Source organism: Arvicola amphibius, chromosome 14, assembly GCF_903992535.2.
Source record: "Arvicola amphibius chromosome 14, mArvAmp1.2, whole genome shotgun sequence".
NCBI lineage: Eukaryota > Metazoa > Chordata > Mammalia > Rodentia > Cricetidae > Arvicola > Arvicola amphibius.
Genome location: NC_052060.1, coordinates 61,918,855 through 61,938,520, shown reverse-complemented (window position 1 = coordinate 61,938,520; position 19,666 = coordinate 61,918,855). Strand labels below are relative to the sequence as shown.

The 19,666-nt window shown below is 39.8% G+C and overlaps 1 protein-coding gene across 1 annotated transcript in view; it reads right to left on the bottom strand.

Annotated features, from left to right (window-relative positions):
* Ankrd13c (ankyrin repeat domain 13C) overlaps positions 1 to 19,666 on the bottom strand; it is a 47,936-nt gene that overhangs the window by 6,112 nt on the left and 22,158 nt on the right. The window contains 8 exon segments of the mRNA XM_038311285.2: positions 123 to 221; positions 2,101 to 2,180; positions 5,978 to 6,139; positions 8,932 to 8,978; positions 8,981 to 9,052; positions 12,687 to 12,690; positions 15,287 to 15,437; positions 19,021 to 19,087. Coding sequence (XP_038167213.1) covers positions 123 to 221; positions 2,101 to 2,180; positions 5,978 to 6,139; positions 8,932 to 8,978; positions 8,981 to 9,052; positions 12,687 to 12,690; positions 15,287 to 15,437; positions 19,021 to 19,087 — 682 coding nt within the window.

The following is a 19,666-nucleotide window of genomic DNA, read 5'->3' as shown; positions in this document are numbered from 1 at the left end:
AAAATTTATGGGCAGGTGCACACACTCTTGAGCCAAGATCTGTCTGCTTTTTTCACATTTCAACACCTCAGATGCAAATAATGGCGCCTGTCAGAACCTTTTATAGTCAACAGCACACTTACGACTCAATCCCCAGGGGAAACTCCTGGCTCATGGCTACAGTGGCTTTAAATGTTTTCTTGCTCTCTTTGCACACCAATTCTCTGCCCAGGTGTGGAGCCCTGCAACAGAAAGAACACTGTTAGGGAGCCTTGCAGAGAACTCATCACTCTCTATCAATACTCACCAATCTTCCACTTATCTTACCCTGTCTACAAAAATATTATTATGCTAAAAACAAGATATATATATATATATGTATATATATATATATGAAATGAGACAAAAACAGATCTTAAAAGAAACAAACGTTAATATTCAAGGAATTTCATACTGAATAAAACAATTTTAATAATAAACATTTTTAGGAACAAAAAAACACTATGAAAATAAAAATTAATCTCTTTCACTATCTACTTAGTCTCAGCACTCAACAATAAAAGTACTGTGATTAAGAACTATGTACATATGCACTGTTAAAGTGGTGTATGTATGCACTGTGTACATATGCACTGTGTACATATGCACTGTGTACATATGCACTGTTAAAGCTGTGTATATACGAACTGTGTACATATGCACTGTTAAAGCTGTGCACTTATGCACTGTGTACATGTGCACTGTTAAAGCTGTGTACATATGCATTGTGTACAAATGTACTGTTAAAGCTATGTACATATGTACTATTAAAGCTGTGCACTTATGCACTGTGTACATATGTACTGTTAAAGCTGTGCACTTATGCGCTGTGTACATATGTACTGTTAAAGCTGTGTACATATGCACTGTGTACATGTGCACTGTTAAAGCTATGTACATATGCACTGTGTACATGTGCACTGTTAAAGCTGTGTACATATGCACTGTGTACATATGTACTGTTAAAGCTGTGTACATGTGCACTGTGTACATATGTACTGTTAAAGCTGTGTACATGTGCACTGTTAAAGCTGTGTACATATGCACTGTGTACATGTGCACTGTTAAAGCTGTAATAAGTTTAAGGCTCCTTCTTTTGGTGTCTGTGACTGCACTGCGGCAAACGCCCCTTCTATTAACACAGAGTGAGCGGAGTGGACAGGCTGAGACCTTCCTTCCTTATTCCACTGAGTTGTGCAACTGGGCTTTCACTGCCCTGTTTAAAAGTTCTTTTGAACTATCTAGCACATGTCAGTGACTACACGATGGTTTCCTCTGACCGGCTGGGGTATCTAACAAAGGCTAGGCAAAATAATGGTCACTCGCAAAAAGACTATGCCCAACACTGTAAAAAGTTATGTCCATCCAACACTTTAACACTAGAACAGAATGTGGAAAACCTGTGATCACAGCATGCCTTTCAGTAAGAAAAAAACAAGGCAGCTTCTTCCTGAACACAGTGGAGTGGGTGGGAATGGTAGGTGCAAGGGGGCTATTTTATTCTCCACCAAAAGGAAACATAGGTGAACCAAAATAAACATCCATTCGTCCACTCCAAATCACCTTTTATTCACTCAGCTCTCCTCTAATCAATGCACAGTAAAGGGAGAGGGCTGCTGTGCCTACTCCTCTCCAGGTTAACGATACAGTGTAAGCACGAGTTTACGGGAAGATGCTGAGCAGTCAATGAAATGAATGGTGACAAGACCCAGCTTGCAAACGCAGAGGGGAAACAAACTAGGTGGTTAAAGCATCAGCACAGCTAAGAGCAGTCTGCCAGACAAGGGAGCTGAAAAGCAGCACTCCCTTAGAAGTAGTCCTACAAGGTTCTTGCTTATTGGTGTGTGTGGTTGACAGAAGGGACGTAGAAAGAAGGCTCTAGATACACAGTGCACACAGAATTTGGGGATTTTTTTTCTCATGCTTATTTTGTATTTCTTAGAGTTGTAACAATAGCTTTAGATAAAAATACATCAATAGTATGCTCTCAAAACTCTTATAATCTAAATAGACTGTTTTAACAAATTTTCATCTCCTAAGGTCCAAAGAAAACATAAACCAAAGGGGAGGAAAAACACCTACTTTCCATTTTCAGCAGATATGTATTCTTCCCACGTAATAGTGTTCTGAGGAGGAGGGGTAAGGGACTGTCTTCTTACCGGCTGCCAATAAGAGAAAGAGACAAGGAGAGTGTAGAATCTCACATTTAAAATGCAAAGTTAGTTTTGAGGCGGAAAGCTTAGCAACCCCCAATTCCTCACGGCATGAGCTACACACACCCATTTCCTAACCATGCACTGGGACCCCCACACGCCACTCCAAACAATACATATAGTAGACTCCCAGCAACACGTTCATAACCCATGACTCCACTCACACGTGTCCTACAACATCTTCAGCTTGATAATGAACAGTAAAACAGGCCATCATTTGAGTGACCTTCTTGTGAGGCTTTTTGTTTTGTTTTGTTTGTTTATTTTTCGAGACAGGGTTTCTCTGTAGTTTTTTTGGAGCCTGCCCTGGAACTAGCTCTTGTAGACCAGGTTGGCTTCGAACTCACAGAGATTCGCCTGCCTCTGCCTCCTGAGTCCTGGAATTAAAGACGTGTGCCACCACTGCTCCTGAGTGAACTTTTTGGGATAAAAATTTATTTGCCATCTGATGCCAATGCATGATTAGACAAGCAAAACATTTAAGAACAGATGCATCATCGTCAAGAACATACACAGGTAACTCAAGCATGTCAATCAAAACAGAAACCATCATACCTCCTCTAGCCACCAATTTACCCTCTTCGCAGACTCATTAAAAGAAAGTTCCAAACACTATCTGTGGCTCCTGAGTGCTCCAGCTCAAGTAGGCCACTGCTTCTTTGCAGTCTCTATTACTGTCTCTAAATAAAACCCCTTGCTGCTTTGCTGGTTTTGTGCTTTCCCAGATAATGGCATCCAGTAACTACCTCTTCTCCGCTGTCTCAGTTATCTAAAATTCTTCCAGGAACTATGCTAGATACAGAAGCACAGACAGATACGCACATACTGGCTTCAAAAAATTTAAAGCAGCAGCAGAAAAAAAAATATATCAACAAGCAATTCAGCAGAAATAAAACCTAAGAGTCACAGTCACTGGAAAGGCATAGATGGTTGAGACGTGGAAGCATGAGGACCAAGGTCATCCTCAAGGCCATTCTGAACTACTTGAGACTGTCCCAAACAGGTAAAAGACAAACAAAAATACAAGACCAGATCTATTCATACTGGTGAGGGTACAGGGCTGAATTCTCCTGCAGGTTTCCCACAACCCAAACTCCTGGGCCAATAGTCTCCCAAGTGCCTGAGTTATAAATGCAATATGTCAGCTCACAAAACAAAACAAAAAACACGGGCTGGAGAGATGGCTCAGAGGTTAAAAACACTGATTGTTCTTCCAGAGGTCCTGAGTTGAATTCCCAGCAACCACATGGTGGATCACAACCATCTATAAAGGGGCCTGGTGCCCTCTTCTGGCCTGCAGGCATACACACAGACAGAATATTGTATACATAATAAATAAATATTAAAAAAAAAAGAAAACTCACTCAAAAAATTAAAAAACAAACAAACAAAAAAAAAACCAATCACAGGTCAAATAAAACCACAGAAAAGCAGCAGGCCTGTGGAGGGTTCCACCTTTATGGTTTTGTTTTTGGAGATGGGGGGGTCCCTCAATGTAGCCCTACCTGTCCTAAAACTTGCTCTGTAGACCAGGCTAGCCTCGAATTCAAGAGATCCACTTGCCTCTGCCTCCCAAGTGCTGGAATTAAAAGCGTGCGCCACCACTGCCCAGTTTATAATAATTTTTAAAGCAAAGAGAATTACAATGAAGAATACGAATTGATTTATTTATTTATTTCAACTTGCAGGAAACAGCAAAAGGAGAGTTAACACAAGAAGTTACCTATTGACTGTCTTTAAGGTCAAATTTCAGTGACTGTTAAATATGACTTTAGATCACTATAGTATGAGCCAGCAATAGTAACTAAACTAGGGAGAGGCAGTGCAAACTGAAAACTGCTAGGGAGAAATAAGGTGAATGACAGTCAAGAGTAACCACTACACTTTGGTCAAAGAAGGAAAGGATTTTTGTTCTGAGTTGTTTTAAAGACAAAACTTGGGTAGCCCAAACTGGCCTCCAGTTCACTACGTACCCAAGATAACCTTGAGCTCCTGCTCTTTCTGCCTCCAGCTCCCAAGAGCACATGCCACCTGGCCTACCTCCCCCCCCCCCCACTTCTATTATTAGTATGTCCCCGGTCAAAGGGATATGTCCCACTAAGAACTGCGGTTGGTAAACTGTGGCTTGTTTTAGCAGTCTGCTAGAGTTTACAAATGCCTGGAAAGGCCAGATCCTTGCTTTAAACTAGCAGTAACTGTGCAAAAGAAAGACTGGCTTTGAAGAGAAGATCCATCCTTTATGACAGCCTATAGAAAACAGGAGCTGCCCCAAAGGAGCTAGATAATGGAGAGCGCTGATGCCGGGGTTAGCCAAAAGCTATGGCACACACAGAGCCCCAAGTTCTAGACCCAGCAACACATACATATAAACATAAACAAAACTTCAAGCAGCATTTTATATAGTAATGGGTTTATCTATAAATTCAATGTCACAATCACCAAAAGCCTCACATACACATATATTAGAAATTGACAAGCTAAATAAATATTCACCAAAAATAGAGGTTCTTAACTGAGTTTGGTGTGCACAGCCACAAAGCTGAAGCAGGAGGATCAGAAATCTGGGGGAAAATCTGTTTCTCCTACTCATGAGAAACAGAAGATCCTGTTTCAAAAAAAAAAAAAAAAAAAAAAAGGAAAGAAAGAAAAGGAAAACCCACAAAACTGTGTTTTTTCCTGTCCCACTAAGATCTGCCTTTAGCAGACATTCACAGCACCAGAAACTAGGCCAACATCAGTTCTACTATGCCAGAGCCAAAATAAGCCTATAGTTCACAAGGGTTTCCTTTAATTTCTGACTAAAGCTGAAAGTCTATGTACTTCATGCATACTATTCTGTTCTATTCTATAGTTACATCCAGTAAGCTATATTTTAATTTCTAATTTGAAAAATTACAGCTTCTTAAAATGTCATTTAAAGAGCCCTTAAGCAATTCAAATACATCAGAATACATTTCATGTTATCATGCATAAATCAAGTTGTCTCCATTTGAATGAATAAGCATCAGTCGGGTCTGTAGACTTAACACCAGATAGTTTTTTACATATATTTATGCAGCAATCGGCTCATCAGAGCTAACTGGCAAACAGCCCATTAATTTCTTCTGTTTGATAGTGTTCCATGTATTCAGCCCCAATATTAGACAGGGGTAGCAATAGCCACCATCACAACAAAATCCATTTTAAAATCTAGTCTGTCACACTAATTCTAAGGAAATCTGGTCATTTTGCTCTAGGGTAAGCAAATACCCAAGCCTCCTGACTGTAGCTTCCAATCTTTCTGACTGCAGTTCCAGCACTCACACATGCATACATGTGTACAAACAGAGGAGAAGATGACTGTACTATGTGTGAATGTGCTTTGGTTGCTTTCAATCAGTTTTATTCAGACACTAAAAAAGGTGCCCATGATCTACTGGACTAATCCCATTCTCTCTCAAGGATCCCTACTCTCCTGTTTAGAGAGTAAGTTAACATCTGCGGATACTGACAGAGGGAATGGCTGGAAAAAAATAAAATCTTAGAACCTAGAGAGACAGCTCAGCGATCAAAAGCACTTTATCTTCAGAGGACCAGAGTTTGGACCCCAGAACCACTATTAGACCTTCAGCTGGATCTTAAAGGCAACAGGCCACAGGATATGAAATAGGAATTAACACCAGGTTTTATGCTTACAAAAAGGCTTTTGTCTATTGACTATGAGTACTCAAAGATGAAGTACAGAGACAGAGGTAGTAGAAGCGCACCTCGAAGTTCTGCTCCGCCAGGCTCCCACCTTTACTCAAGCTCTCCATGATGGCCTTGTTCCGCAAAATGTCCTCCTCGCTGAGGTGCTCTCTTCTTTTTCTTGATTCTAGAACAAGTCCATTCACCAGATAAAAGTCTGCCAAAAAGTTTCCTACTCTTTCCTAAAACAAAAACAAATATTCCAAAATGACAGTTTAAAGGAAGGTTGATCTCAGGTTTTTAAAAAGTGTTGAGATCATAAAGTTCTCCATAAACATGTACCATGTCGATGAAAATAAATATTCTGCTAATATATGAAATCATCAAATATTTTCAGAAGTTAAATATACAATCATTCATTTCCAAACACAAAGGGAAATTTAAAGTACAAAAGATGTATGCTAATTAACCTGCAAATTAGGCAGTCTAAACAGAAGCATGAACGGTGTTCATTCACTACCTACTCCCAAGTAGCACAAACAATCTGAGAACCTCACTAAAGAGTCAAATCTGACTAACAAGGAGGGGTCAGGGGTAACACTGTTCCCATTTTATAGATAGAAAAGCAGAATTAAAATCTATAGTCCATGCCACACTAGACCCTCTCTGATCTCTGACAGGATAAAACTTCAAGTTACAGCTACTCACTGATTTGAAAAAAAGGGGGGAAAAAGAGTAGCCTTGCTCACTAATACATTTAAATGTTTAAATTATAGATGCAGGCGCAAAAACTCAAGTGACAAAAAAGGCAGCATGAAGAAAGCGGGCAGTTCTCTCCAATGAAGTCTCCAGTATAATCCGACGCTGACCCGCACCTCCAACACCCACACAGACCCGTGTAAAACTATCTCTTTATTATAAACCTACTTGACCCAGCTTCCCATTTCCACCTGTGTCCAGACTGACTACTCCACCTTGATGTGCCCTGGTATTCCAAAACTATATGTACAGCGCATCTCCAGTGCTTCCGTACATCCTTAAAAGTGACCAGGAAGTCAAGCATTTTGCACCCGTTTCTACCTACAAATGGGAACCACTGGCAAACTGACTCCCTCCTTACCTGTCAAAGACTTAAGAAGGTCACCTAGCCGCTGTTCAAGAGCTTTTTGGCTGCTTAGTGGTAACACTAGGTGGACAGCAGTTTCAATTTTTATCTTCTCTTGAAGTGATCCCGTCTAATGCTGCCCAGAAGAACAGAGCACAGACAAGTAAGACTTCAAAGCAAACAAATGCACTGCAATAACTGGGACCACAGACTGGAGTCCTAGTGCCAAATTGTTGCCAAATAGACTTTGAGGGCTCAGGGGTAGACTTCTGTTATGCCAGGGAGGTGATTAACAGGTCTTGTGACCATATAAAGAAGCAGCATTTATCAAATATAAATTATCTCAAAATGTCAAGTGTGTGCTACTCATGACCCAGCCACTGCTGTACCATGCTGTATCATTCTTGCTGCCTGTACTGTACACTACAAAGGCATGAAGGAAATGAATGAATTCAGTTACAACGGAGAAAATGGCAGAAACATGTACTAACACTAAGGCTGTAGGAAAAAGTTGTAGTATGCTTACTTTACTATGTAACACGCAAACTGCTAACAGAAGTAAGCAGCACTCGTGTGAGAAGTAGAGGCTCCCACCACACACTCATGAAACAGCCAGTTCCAAAGCCTTAGACACCATTGTATTAGTATCAGGACAAAACACTACACATTATTTACAGATATATATTTATGAGTGAGAAATGCTAAAAAGGTCTGTAGGAGAGCCAGGATTATAGATAGTGGGTCACTAGAGTCTTCTGGCTTCATATATAAGGCTATTTATATATGGTATTTAATCTTGTGATGGTCAACATGCTGCTGTGGTGGCATTTTTAACACAATTATCACTGAATTAACAGAATCTGGAAAAACAGATATCCCTCTATAAACTGTGTGGGTCTCATCCAGTTTCCTGAGCCTTAATAGAAAACACTAAGGATTCTAGAAGAAAAAGCAATTCTTCTTTAAAACTGCAATATAAAACCTTGATATCCTAGGCAAAATTTCTGACTCCAGATGGCAGCACCTCTCCCCGTCAACAACCAGTTGGCTATAACAGTCAGACCTACAAATTCCCAAAGTACACACAAGCCAATCCGTAAAGCAAGAAAGCCCACATGCCACCTCTCCTTTTCTTCCTTTCTCTCTCATACCTTTTCTCATTATCCCCAACAGCCTTCACCGCTATCTCCTGAGTTACAGTGTAAGTGATATAAGCTTTGTTTTTCCAATGTAAAACATTCACTTACTATATCAATAAAATGTTATCTAAAAAAAAAACATTAAACCTTCACCCCTTACCTGATACAGCTCTTATTGTTACATTATAGTTATTTATTAATTACAAACAATTATTTATTGATTAAAATGTTTCATTATCCATTTCATTCATAATTTCGTAACTCAAGTCAGTTTCAAACCTGAACCCTCCTGGCTCAACATTCCATACAGGCTATGCCAGGTGAAACATTCTTAGCATAATTTTTAGGTAGTCATATGTGGCCTCTTGCTGACAGATGTGACGGGAAGTATAGAAACTTCCACTGAGATTAAATTCACCATGTTTGAGAGATGTAAAGCTTAATATGGGCACACATAAGATACAGGAAGCTCTAAATGATGAAGAAAAGACCCAAGCAAAATAAATTCAAGTGTGCATCTCTTCATAGCCTCTTATAACACAAACCACGAGAAAAAGAATGGAAACATGCAACATCCGTTTATGAGGGAGGGCAGACAACATGTGTTCAAATGAACTATCCTTCTCTCTGGGCTTTTCCAAAAATACATGCAAACTATGTAAACTAAGAATTCTAACTACTTATGTGAAAGGAAAGATCAGCCTAAAAGATAATTCCTATATTTCATCATTATTTTGGTGATATTAGATACCAATTTTTTAAACTTAAAAAAAATCTGTATTTTACATACTGTTTTATCTTCCCGAAAAAGCCATCCAGTTTGGGCACGTGTGAAGAAATCGATTTGGTTGATAAAGTTGCGAATAAATATCAACTGCTCATTAAAATATCAACTTCTTCTTCTGTTCCATCTCGGACTCCTAGGTTGGGGAAAAGTAATATCAGAATCTGGGTTTCCTTCAAAGATGTAACAAATTTCAAAGACAAAATATAGTTTCCAGATAACGTGAAGTTTTTATTCTAAAACTAGATGTTTACATTTCATATCTGATATCTTCTCTAGTAACTAAGAATTATGACTAATTATGAATCTTCTAAACCATGGCAAAGGAAATATAGCATTTTCACACTATTATATAAAAAAAACTCACTGTTTTTCATTATAGAACTATACAGTTGTGAAACATTTTTTTTTTAAATGCTTTTAAGAATCAAATAGAAAGACCTGAGACAAAAATCCTATACAGAGGTTTTATTTACTTTTTATGCAGATAAATTCCCTTTAGTTATGGTAATATAAATAAAAGAATCCAGGGGCTGAGAGATGGCTCAGGGGTTAAGAGCACTGCCCTGCTCTTCCAAAGGTCCTGAGTTCAATTCCCAGCAGCCACATGGTGGCTCCCAACCATCTGTAGTGGATCTGGAATCTGGTGCCCTCCCTCTTTCTGGCCTGCTGGCACCAGAACACTGTAGTAGTATAACAAATAAGTAAATTCTTTTAAAAAAAAAAAAAAAAAAATCCATCACTGTTATCTGAGTCTTTTTCAATATTTAATTTCTTTCTTTTTTGTTTCCCCCTCCAAGACAGGGTTTCTCTGTAGCTTTGGAGCCTATCCTGGAACTTACTCTGTAGACTAGGCTGGCCTCGAGCTCACAGAGGTCCTCCAGCCTCTGCCTCCAGAGATAAAAGCTGTGCGCCACCACTGCCCAGCCTCTTTTTCGAAATTTCTAAGAAGAACAAGGGAGCTAGCTGTGGTGGAGGACAACTTTTATTACAGCACTTGAGAGGCAGGAAGATCTGTAAGTTCAAGGCCATCCCTGGTCTCCATAGCAAGTACCCCCGGGCCAGAGTTAACATGGTGAGAACAAAGGAGAAGAGTGGGGTTTTCCCAATACTTATTAGAAAAGTCATAAACATGACTTCTAAAACTTACCAATAGCCTTGCTTAAGCTCTGTCTTTTTTTCTTTTAAAGCATTCTTCTATGCATCTGTAGATGCATGATGTGCATGTGGATGACGGGGGAACCTATGTCATGATGTGCACAGAGGTCAGAGAACAACTATCAGGTGTCACATAGGGTCCTAGGGACTGACCTCAGGTCACCAGACTCAAATAGCTAATCTCTGCACTTCTTTATAGGACAGAAAAACCACGTACTGGGAAGCTGGGGAGCAAACAGGGACATATTACAAAGAGGTTCTCTCTCATAAAAAGCTCCTATTAGATAGAGACAGGGAAGGAAGCCTGCCCAAGGCAGCAATGGCTACAAGCAGATGGTATTTTCCATTCTTACATCCCACTTTCAACTGGGTATCACTGTGCCTGTGTCACTGAGTCCATAGCCTCAGCAACCAACAGCCTGGAAGTATACCAACACCATCGTCACCACCCTTACAAACAAAGGGTGCAACATACCTGACATTACTGCTAATGTATAATGAGTAAACGTGGATTCCGGGGTAAACACAAATACTGGACACTTTTCTGAAGAAGTATTTTGGTTCAATAGGTTGAGAAGAACATGAAATATTCCATTCAAACTTTTAATAGGTCATCTTGGGTACCGAAACACTGTAAACCTTTTTTTGTGTGTATGTTCAAACAAACTTTAGAAAACAGAAATCTATCTGTAAAGCAGGACCCATCACTGAAAGAGATCTGCTGTTAATTATATTCTATCAATAAGCATTTAATAAACAACCACTGCTTATGTTTTGCATATTACAAAAAACAACTGACCTTCCTCTCTAGTAATCTCCAAGAGTTTTAATTCTGGAACCTGAGATACTCTTGTCGGCCACAAAATGGCATGAGGTCTACACATTGCCTACACGCAACCCTCATATAACATTAACGCCATCATTTCAGACAAACATAAATACCACACTAATCTAGAAACAGGAGAACCTACTGTATTCCCATTCTAAGAACTGCTGTTCAAATCAATTCCCTGCTCTTCAGAGTCATGACACCGTACGGACACGTCCATATATATTACCCCGGGCGTCACTCTTCAGAGTCATGAACCCGTACGGACACGTCAATATATATTAACCCCGGGCGTCACTCTTCAGAGTCATGAACCCGTACGGACACGTCCATATATATTAACCCCGGGCGTCACCCCCCTCAAAGTCCTCGCACCTTCAGCGAGGGACACACACAATCCTGAGCATCACTGCTCTGGTGACCACAACACCTAACGTCAGCTAACACTCGCTCTCTGCTTCTCTTTTAGTGCTGTGTCTATGTGTCAAACTGCCTACAGATGCCACTTTACACTAAGAGGTCAAATTATCTACATCAGCAGTCTGCAGCTGGCAAGCCAATTCGGTTGCAGCCTTTTTACACTGAGTTGCACTGAACATGGCTGTACTCACTTACTCTGCGACTGTGCATGGCTTACAACCCACTAAGTGATTGTAATGTTTCTGTCCAGATCAAGAGTGTATCTAAAAAGTCCCAGTATGTCCCAGACTCGCTAACAGTCTTTAACCTATGGTGTAAATGTTGATTTAGCTACCAGATGATGCAACTAAAAGAACCCCATTGCCTTCAGGGAGATTCACCAAATGAGAGGGTAAAAAAAGGTTGGGGAGGGGGTGGGACATAATAAACAAAGTTTTAGATTTTTGCTTTTTTCTTTTTAAAAGAAATATACAGCCCAGGCTGCTCAAGCTTGCTAAGTAGCTTTAACTCCTGATCTTCCTGTCTCAAACTAGCAAATGCTGGGATTGCATGTGTTTGGATTTTTTATATTTGTCCATAAAATTTATTACATTTTACTGTTTAAAAGCATCCTAATTGACTCTTTGCAACCTTACAGCATTATTTGATATAGTTTTAAAATACATTTCTAACATTCTAGCAAATGATTTTTTATTTTACATTTACTTTACTATAACAAAATCCCTGAGAGAAATATTTTACAAGCAGGAAAGTTTTAGGTTGACTCACAATTTCGGTAGTTTTCAGTCCATGATTTTCATGATTTCACTGCTTATGGTGGGGAAAGGCAAAGCAATACAGCTCGTGGGAGCATATTTGGACTAAGTCTGCTCATTAAACAAGCAACAGTAAAGCGATAGACTAAGGATCAGAGAAACAAATTTTACTCTTCAGAGGCAAAGACTATAGCTACCCACTTCATAATATGTCCATTGGTGTCATAATAATCTATTGTCAGGTGTCACCTTAATGATTCCATAGCTTTTCTCATCCAAATGGCTGGAAATCGCTTTCAGGATATATATTATATATATATATATATATATATATATATATATATATATATATATATATGGCTGTAATGATTTTATGGTTTTGTTAGAGCATTCTAAGTAATATTTCACTATTAACTTGTAAATTAACAATAACATATTTTAGTGCCAGAACATAATAAAATAACACCTTAAAATTATCATTGTAGATAATAGACAGGGACTATGTTACTGGTACATGTGTTTTCAGAATCACTTGACATTGTCTTTGTATAGCTCATTTTTAGGCAATCAGAATGCTAAAACTCTTTTGATCTTCTGACATTCCTAGCAGAAAGAGCCCTCTATCAAACTCTCTGAAACTCTAGGACTTTCTGTATTTCCACTCCTCCTTCCACACCATCCCTGAGCCTTCGGTAAGGGAGGCTCTTGTAGATGTTTCTGTTGGGACTGGGATCCACAACTGTATTTTGATTGATTGTGGTTCGCATTTTTTTTTTTTACAATCATACTGTTTTATGTGATTAAACCCAAAGCCCTAAGCTGCTGACCAAGACTCCTATCAACTAAATTACAGCTGGTACCTGAATTGAGGTATACTAACAGCATAAATATACAACACTAGCTACTCTTGCAGAGGAGCAGAGTTCAGTACCCAGAACCCACATGACAGGCAGTTCACAGCCATCTGTAACTCTAGTTCCAGGAAATCCAACACACTTGTCTGGATTCTAAAGGAACCAGAAACACATATGGATACCCAAACATACATGCAGGCAAAACACCCACACATATAAAATACTTTTTTTTTTTTTTTTTTTTTTTGTTTTTCGAGACAGAGTTTCTCTGTGGCTTTGGAGCCTGTCCTGGAACTAATTAAAACAAAACAAAACAAAACAAAAAAAAGAACATAAATGCAATGCTCACTTGGCACAGAAAAACACTAAGTTGGTGCCCTTGGATATAAGGATGCAAAAAGGGCCTTCCAGGTCCAGGAAATAGAAACATAAAAACGAAAAAGGCAGCAAGCCTTAAATAACCTGACACCTGTCGATACCCAGGTTTACTATGAGGTGATCTCAAACAGCAAGTGAGAAAGTCTAGAGTGAGTGAAGGTGAGGCCACACGAAGGGAGCCAACGGCGTCGTGGCTCGCGGCAATGTCACCGTCAAGTGATACAGTCTTAGTAAAAGGGCCCGTGACCTTATTTTCAAAGTTCAATGTAGAACTAAAAGCAGACAGAAAGGGAGCCAGGAAGGTCACATATAAGGCTTGAGATACTAAAAATCTAAATTCTAGAAACAGTGGGATGAAAACAAATGTTGACATGACATCAGGGAAAGAGATGAGCAGGCACGTTCTCCAATCAGAAATCATGAGTGTGAGAAAAGATGTCAAAAATAACTTCTCAGGGGGCTGGAGAGATGGCTCAGAGGTTAAGAGCACTGGCTGCTCTTCCAGAGGTCCTAAGTTCAATTCCCGGCAACCACGGGTGGCTCACAACCATCTGTACTGAGATCTGGCGCCCTCCTCTGGCGTGCGGGCATACATCGAGGCAGAATGTTGTATACACAATAAATAAATAAATAAGTAAGTAAGTAAGTAAATAACTTCTCGGTTTGTAAGATAATGTTACCATTCACCCAAGAGAAAGCAGGAAAAGCAGTCTTGAGGAAAACAATGAGTTAGGTGGTTGCCTTCATACAGTGTGCAGCTTAATTTATATTTCTTATTTACCACAGAATCCTAGTCTCATCATCACCTCAATGAATAACTAGAATTTTCTCGCATAATTTCATTGCCTCCAATGTCTCTCTCACTCACCTCAGACACTGGTAACACTGGAGTTGTCACCTGTCACCTGTAAGCATCAGTTCCCTAATCTATCCGACAGATACTAATCTGCATAGGTTACTTGTGGCATAAAAAGCTGTAAAGCACTTAGATTATAACCCTGATATTAGGGGTCAGTAGCCTAGAGTGACTGTTTTTGCACTGTTACCCACAGCACCTGAGCTCCTAGCAGATATTCCACGTGTAATGGGAGAGAAAGCAACTCTGCGAGTAGGTGATGGGGGAAAAGTTGGTCAAATCAGTACCTTATTTAAACATCGGTGACCCTCTGTTGCCGACTGCAGCAGGCTGTGAGGTAACTACTGGCTCCAAGGCCCTAACACTCACTCACTTTTTTCCCAGTGGCCCGTTCCTGACTTCACTCACTTCACTCCTATCCAAAGAATACCTTTTCTTCTTTTTCCTTCTTTTCTCCTGTAAATCTGCATTTCTAGATATAAGTTAGGAAACTATTGCATTAGTGCACACACAACATCGACTCTGAATCCAATCTAAGACGGTAAGCGAAGAAGCAGCAACATGATGGGGAATGCCCAAAACAAAGTAACCTAAAGGGAAGAACTGGGAAACCATCACAGCGCACTCGGGAGGCTGAGGCACGAGAAGCACTTGAGCTCAAGGGTCTGCGACCTCAGAGAAACACAGAAACTATCTGCAGGACTTGGTGGCATGTGGATGTCAAGAGACCTCTTGCTTACAGCAAGAGAAGAAAACAAATGAGGTTATTCAACATACAGCAGTAGACAGAGTGGCCAGCGGAAGAAGAGGTGGAAAGCAGAGCTTGTGTTCTGATGCTGTGCAGAAGTCAGTGACAACAGCAGCTCACGTGGCCAGAATACACAGGGTCAACATGGGGGCCAGTGAAAACTAGAACCAAGGTCACAGGTCCAGGGAGCAACTCAACTCTCAGTGTGAAACCAGATGACTAGGAGGAGGAAGGGAGCAAGAAAGAATGATAGCCTTGAGAATTAACCGTATCAATTACACTTTATGCTTTAAATAAAGTAATTATACAAAGGGTTTGCTAAATGCACATTTTTAACCCTTTAGTGAAATATTAGTAATACACGCTCACCTCATGATGTATTCGCTGATAAACTTTTTGTTCATTGTCTAATACTACAAAAGACTCAGAGGGTGCAGCATCCCCATTGAAGATGAAACTTAGATCCCCTCGTTGGCACTTCATGTCAGTAAAGTCTATAAGAGTTGTGTCAAGCCTGTAAAAGATGGACAGGTAAAAACTGACAAAATTTGATAAAACTTTATTAATAATCTCGTAAGTTTTGTGCCTCCTAAACTCAAACTAAGATGTTAATATCATAGCTTAACTTAGAAATTATAGCTTAAAAACTAAATTTAAAATGTTATTAAAAATATTATTTGAATACATTCTCTATTATCCATATTTCCGTTTTCTGAGCATTTAGTTAACCAAGCAAGAAAGAAAAAGGTCCCCCTGGCAGTACTATCCCCATCCTGTACCACTTTCTCACCCCTGTGCTGCACCTCCATAGGGAAGGCAAGCAAGGAGACCCTTCCAGACCGTGTCACTAGCCCAGCATATGACTCAAGGAGGCACAAGAACATGCTCTGATTAGAACTACATCTACACCTGATCACCTATGCAAACCTCAGTCTGCCTTTCACACTTACCAATCACGTCTACCTACGACAAAACTCCTGGCCTTTTTGTTGAGCTTCCCAGATTCAGCCAACCACTGTCTTTTAAACAATATTACCACAGCCTGAAAGCCTTGCGGAATCTATAAGGATCCGTTTTAGGTATCAACCAGACATAATCTAGAATCACCTGGGAAGAATTGTCTATCAGGTTGGCCTATAGAAATGCCAATGAGAAACTGTCTTGATTGCCTTAATGGATGTGAGAAGACCCATCCTGAACTGGGAGGCACCATTCTCTGGTTTTAGGCCCTCAACTGTCTAAGAGTAGAAGACGTAGCTTAAGTCTAAACACATATACACATTTCTCTTTGCCCTTGACTATAGATGTAGTATGAGTGGCTGTTTCAGCCTTCTGCCACTGGGACTTCCTTGCAATGATGGATTGTTCCCTACAATTCTAACTAAAATAAATTCTTTCCCTCCTAAGATGCTTTAGTCAGAGTATTCTCTTTTTTCTTAATAAAGTACTTATTTCTACTATTTTAAATTATATGTGTGTGTCTGTGTGGGGGTATGTGCATAAAAGTGCAGGTATTCAGAGAGCAGGGGTACTGGGACTTGAACTCTTTGGTCTTCTGAAAAAGCAGTATGTGTACTTAAACACTGAGCTATCAATTCAGCCCCAGCCAAGATATTCTTATCACAGCAACAGAAATTAAGCTAGGACAGAAGTCAATCTCTACCACATGTTTGCAGACCTGCACATCTGCATGGTTACTGATAGAATCAGTATCTGGACCTGCTATATAGTCTGGCTAACTGGGGCGGTCTCTGACATTCTACAGAGCACTACTTGGGAAATACTGGGATTAAAGAGTTTACCACCCCCTTCAAGTACTCAAGTATTATTATGTTATGTTATGTTATGTTATGTCATATTATATGTTACTAGTCCAAGATCACTTACCAGCTGCTCAACAGTCTTTAATCTCAGAAACTCCTTAGTACAACCATCAAGAGAGAGTCATCCCACTCCCAGAAAGTCATTGTGAGAGAGCTACTAATCTAATGACAGTGCTCACTCTCTGTTGTCTACTGAAGTACATTTTCCTCTTTGACCATATTTCCAGCAATTACTTGGATAACACAAGATAAGCACAAATTCTACAGCTTCCTCTGTTAATATTTTATAATTCAGTTTCCTCTGGAGTAATACTTAGAAGGACTATCTTAAAACATTAAAAATAATATTTATTAGATGTTAATTTTCCTTTTTAAATAAAGTCTTATAATATAGGGGAACCTTTGCCAACCCAGCCCCAGCATTGTTCTGTGCCACTTCTTCTTCAGCCTAAAGCTGGAGGAAGTCCCACGCCCGGGATTTCCCTTCAACTTCTGCCACATTCCTCCTGTCAGACTCTCAGTCTTGAGTTCCCAAGTCAGCATCTTCACAGTTTACTTGGTAATGTGCATCCCATCATTCCCATTTTTGTCCCCACACCAACAGTGTTGGTGATCAAGTTCAGGACTTCACACACACAGGAAAAGTATTCCGCCTTTACATTATTTGCTGAGAACAGTCACACATAAATGTGAAACAAATTTTAAAATAGTTGTTTCTGAATAAACAAGAATCAAATACAACTAAGACATAAAATTATATTTAAAAATTATTCAATTTCTCTGAGCTTTCTCACCTACAAGTGAAAAGTGTACATAAAAAAAAAAATCCCTCAGCCAGGCGATGGTGGCACACACCTTTAATCCCAGAACTTGGGAGGCAGAGGCAGGCAGATCTCTGTGAGTTTGAGGCCAGCCCAGTCTACAAGAGCTAGTTCCAGGACAGGCTCCAAAGTTATAAAGAAACCCTGCCAAAAAACCAAAAAAAAAAAAAAAAAAAAAAAAAAAAAAAAAAAAAGAAAGAAAAAAAGAAAAAAACTTAAAACATTTTTAATTCTAAGCACTTAAATTAATAATCTGGAGAAATGGAGATAGTTATAGAAGGCTATCTACATATACACACTTCATACATATATCTATGACCATGTATAGATATACAAATTGGAGTATTTATTAGTATTAATTTGTAAATATACAATTTAAAAATATGCTACATTAGCAAGCTAAAAATATAAGCAATGACAAAAGTAAAATTTTACAATTAGTAAAATACATTTACTTCTCATAAATTTAATTACCAATCATAGTTATGAAAGGAAAGAACAGAAGAAAATTAAAATCATCCTTAACAGCTGGGCCACTGGTGGTGGTACATGCCTTTAAACCCCAGCCCTCAGGAGGCAGAGGCAGGTGGATCTCTTTAGAGGCCAGTCTGGTGTACAAAGCTAGTCCCGCGACAGTCAGAGCTACACAAAGAAACCCTGTCTCAAAAAACCAAAAACCAAACAAAAAATTCATCCTTAACATGTTGACTAAAATGGAAAAAGGACTGAAGACAGGAGCAGGAAATGGGTGGATGTATGGACAGAAGAAAGGGAAGCGAAGGGTGTGGAAGACACAGAGGAAAAGACAAGATATGCATGAGGTCCTCCTGAAGTGTCCTTATTCCTAATGAAACCCAAGACCAGAGAAGCACTGTAGCATGACCTTCCCTGGTGCTAGAGTCTGCTTAGATGACAAGCTATCTGCAACAGGTCTTACATGAGTGAAGTATCTGAATATATTACAGCGTGTTAAGTCACTAAAGACAAGCAAACTATGACTACAGAAAAGGTTTCCTCCAGAATTTAGCTTTCTTTTGATGGAGGCGGGTCTTCTATCAATCTGTTGATTTCATTGGTTAATTAATAAAGAAAACTGCTTGGCCTCATAGGTTAGAAAATAGGTGGGTGGAGTAGACAGAACAGGAAGAAGGAAGTGAGGTAGATGGCTCAGACAATTGCCCTGCCTCTACAACCAGACGCGATGAAGCTCCAGCCCAAGATGGACATATGCTAGAATCTTTCTGGTAAGACACCACTTCATGGTGCTACACAGATTATTAGAAATGGGTTAAAGCAAGATGTGAGTAAGAGGCTGAAAATAATGGGCCAGGCAGTGTTTAAATGAATACAGTTTGTGTGTTGTTATTTCGGGTAAAGCTAGCCGGGTGGCGGGACTCAGCCCTGCTGCTCTCACTACATTCTTTTACTCAGAACACAAAGCGCACCACCTCACCTGATGTTGATACCTTGCTTGTATATTTTACAGGCATCAGAAGGCAGAATTCGGGAAAGCAAAGGCACTGCAATTTTAGAAACAAAAGTTAAAAAGTAAAGTCTAAGATATTTGCAATTTTTAAAAAAAAAAAAACAGCAGAGTAAACATTTTACTAATTCACCAAATGTTGATAATTGTCTTTAAGATAGTATCTCCCACTTAGAAGTCAATTTACTTTACTAGGTGTGCCCTTAACCCTGTCCTGTAGTAATATTTTGTGATTTAACAAATAAAGCTTGCCTGAAGATCAGAATGTGGAGCTAAACTACTAGAGGACAGGGAGTGGTGGCACAAACCTTTAATCTCAGCACTCGGAAGACAGAGGCAAAGGGATCTCTGTGAGTTCAAGACCACCCTGAGCTACACAAAATTGAATCTGTCTAAAAGAGAAACAGAGCTCACGCAAAAGTGATTGATCCCAGCACTTGGGATCCCACACCTTTAATCCCAGCACTAGGGAGGTGGAGACAGGAGTGATGTGGCTGGGTGGAGAGAGTGTAAGGTGGGAGGAGACAGGAGTTGTGCAGTCTGAGGACAGGATCGTCACCCCTTGGGTCTGAGCGCTGGCAGAAGTAAACGTCTGTCTAGGGGCTGACCGCAGTGC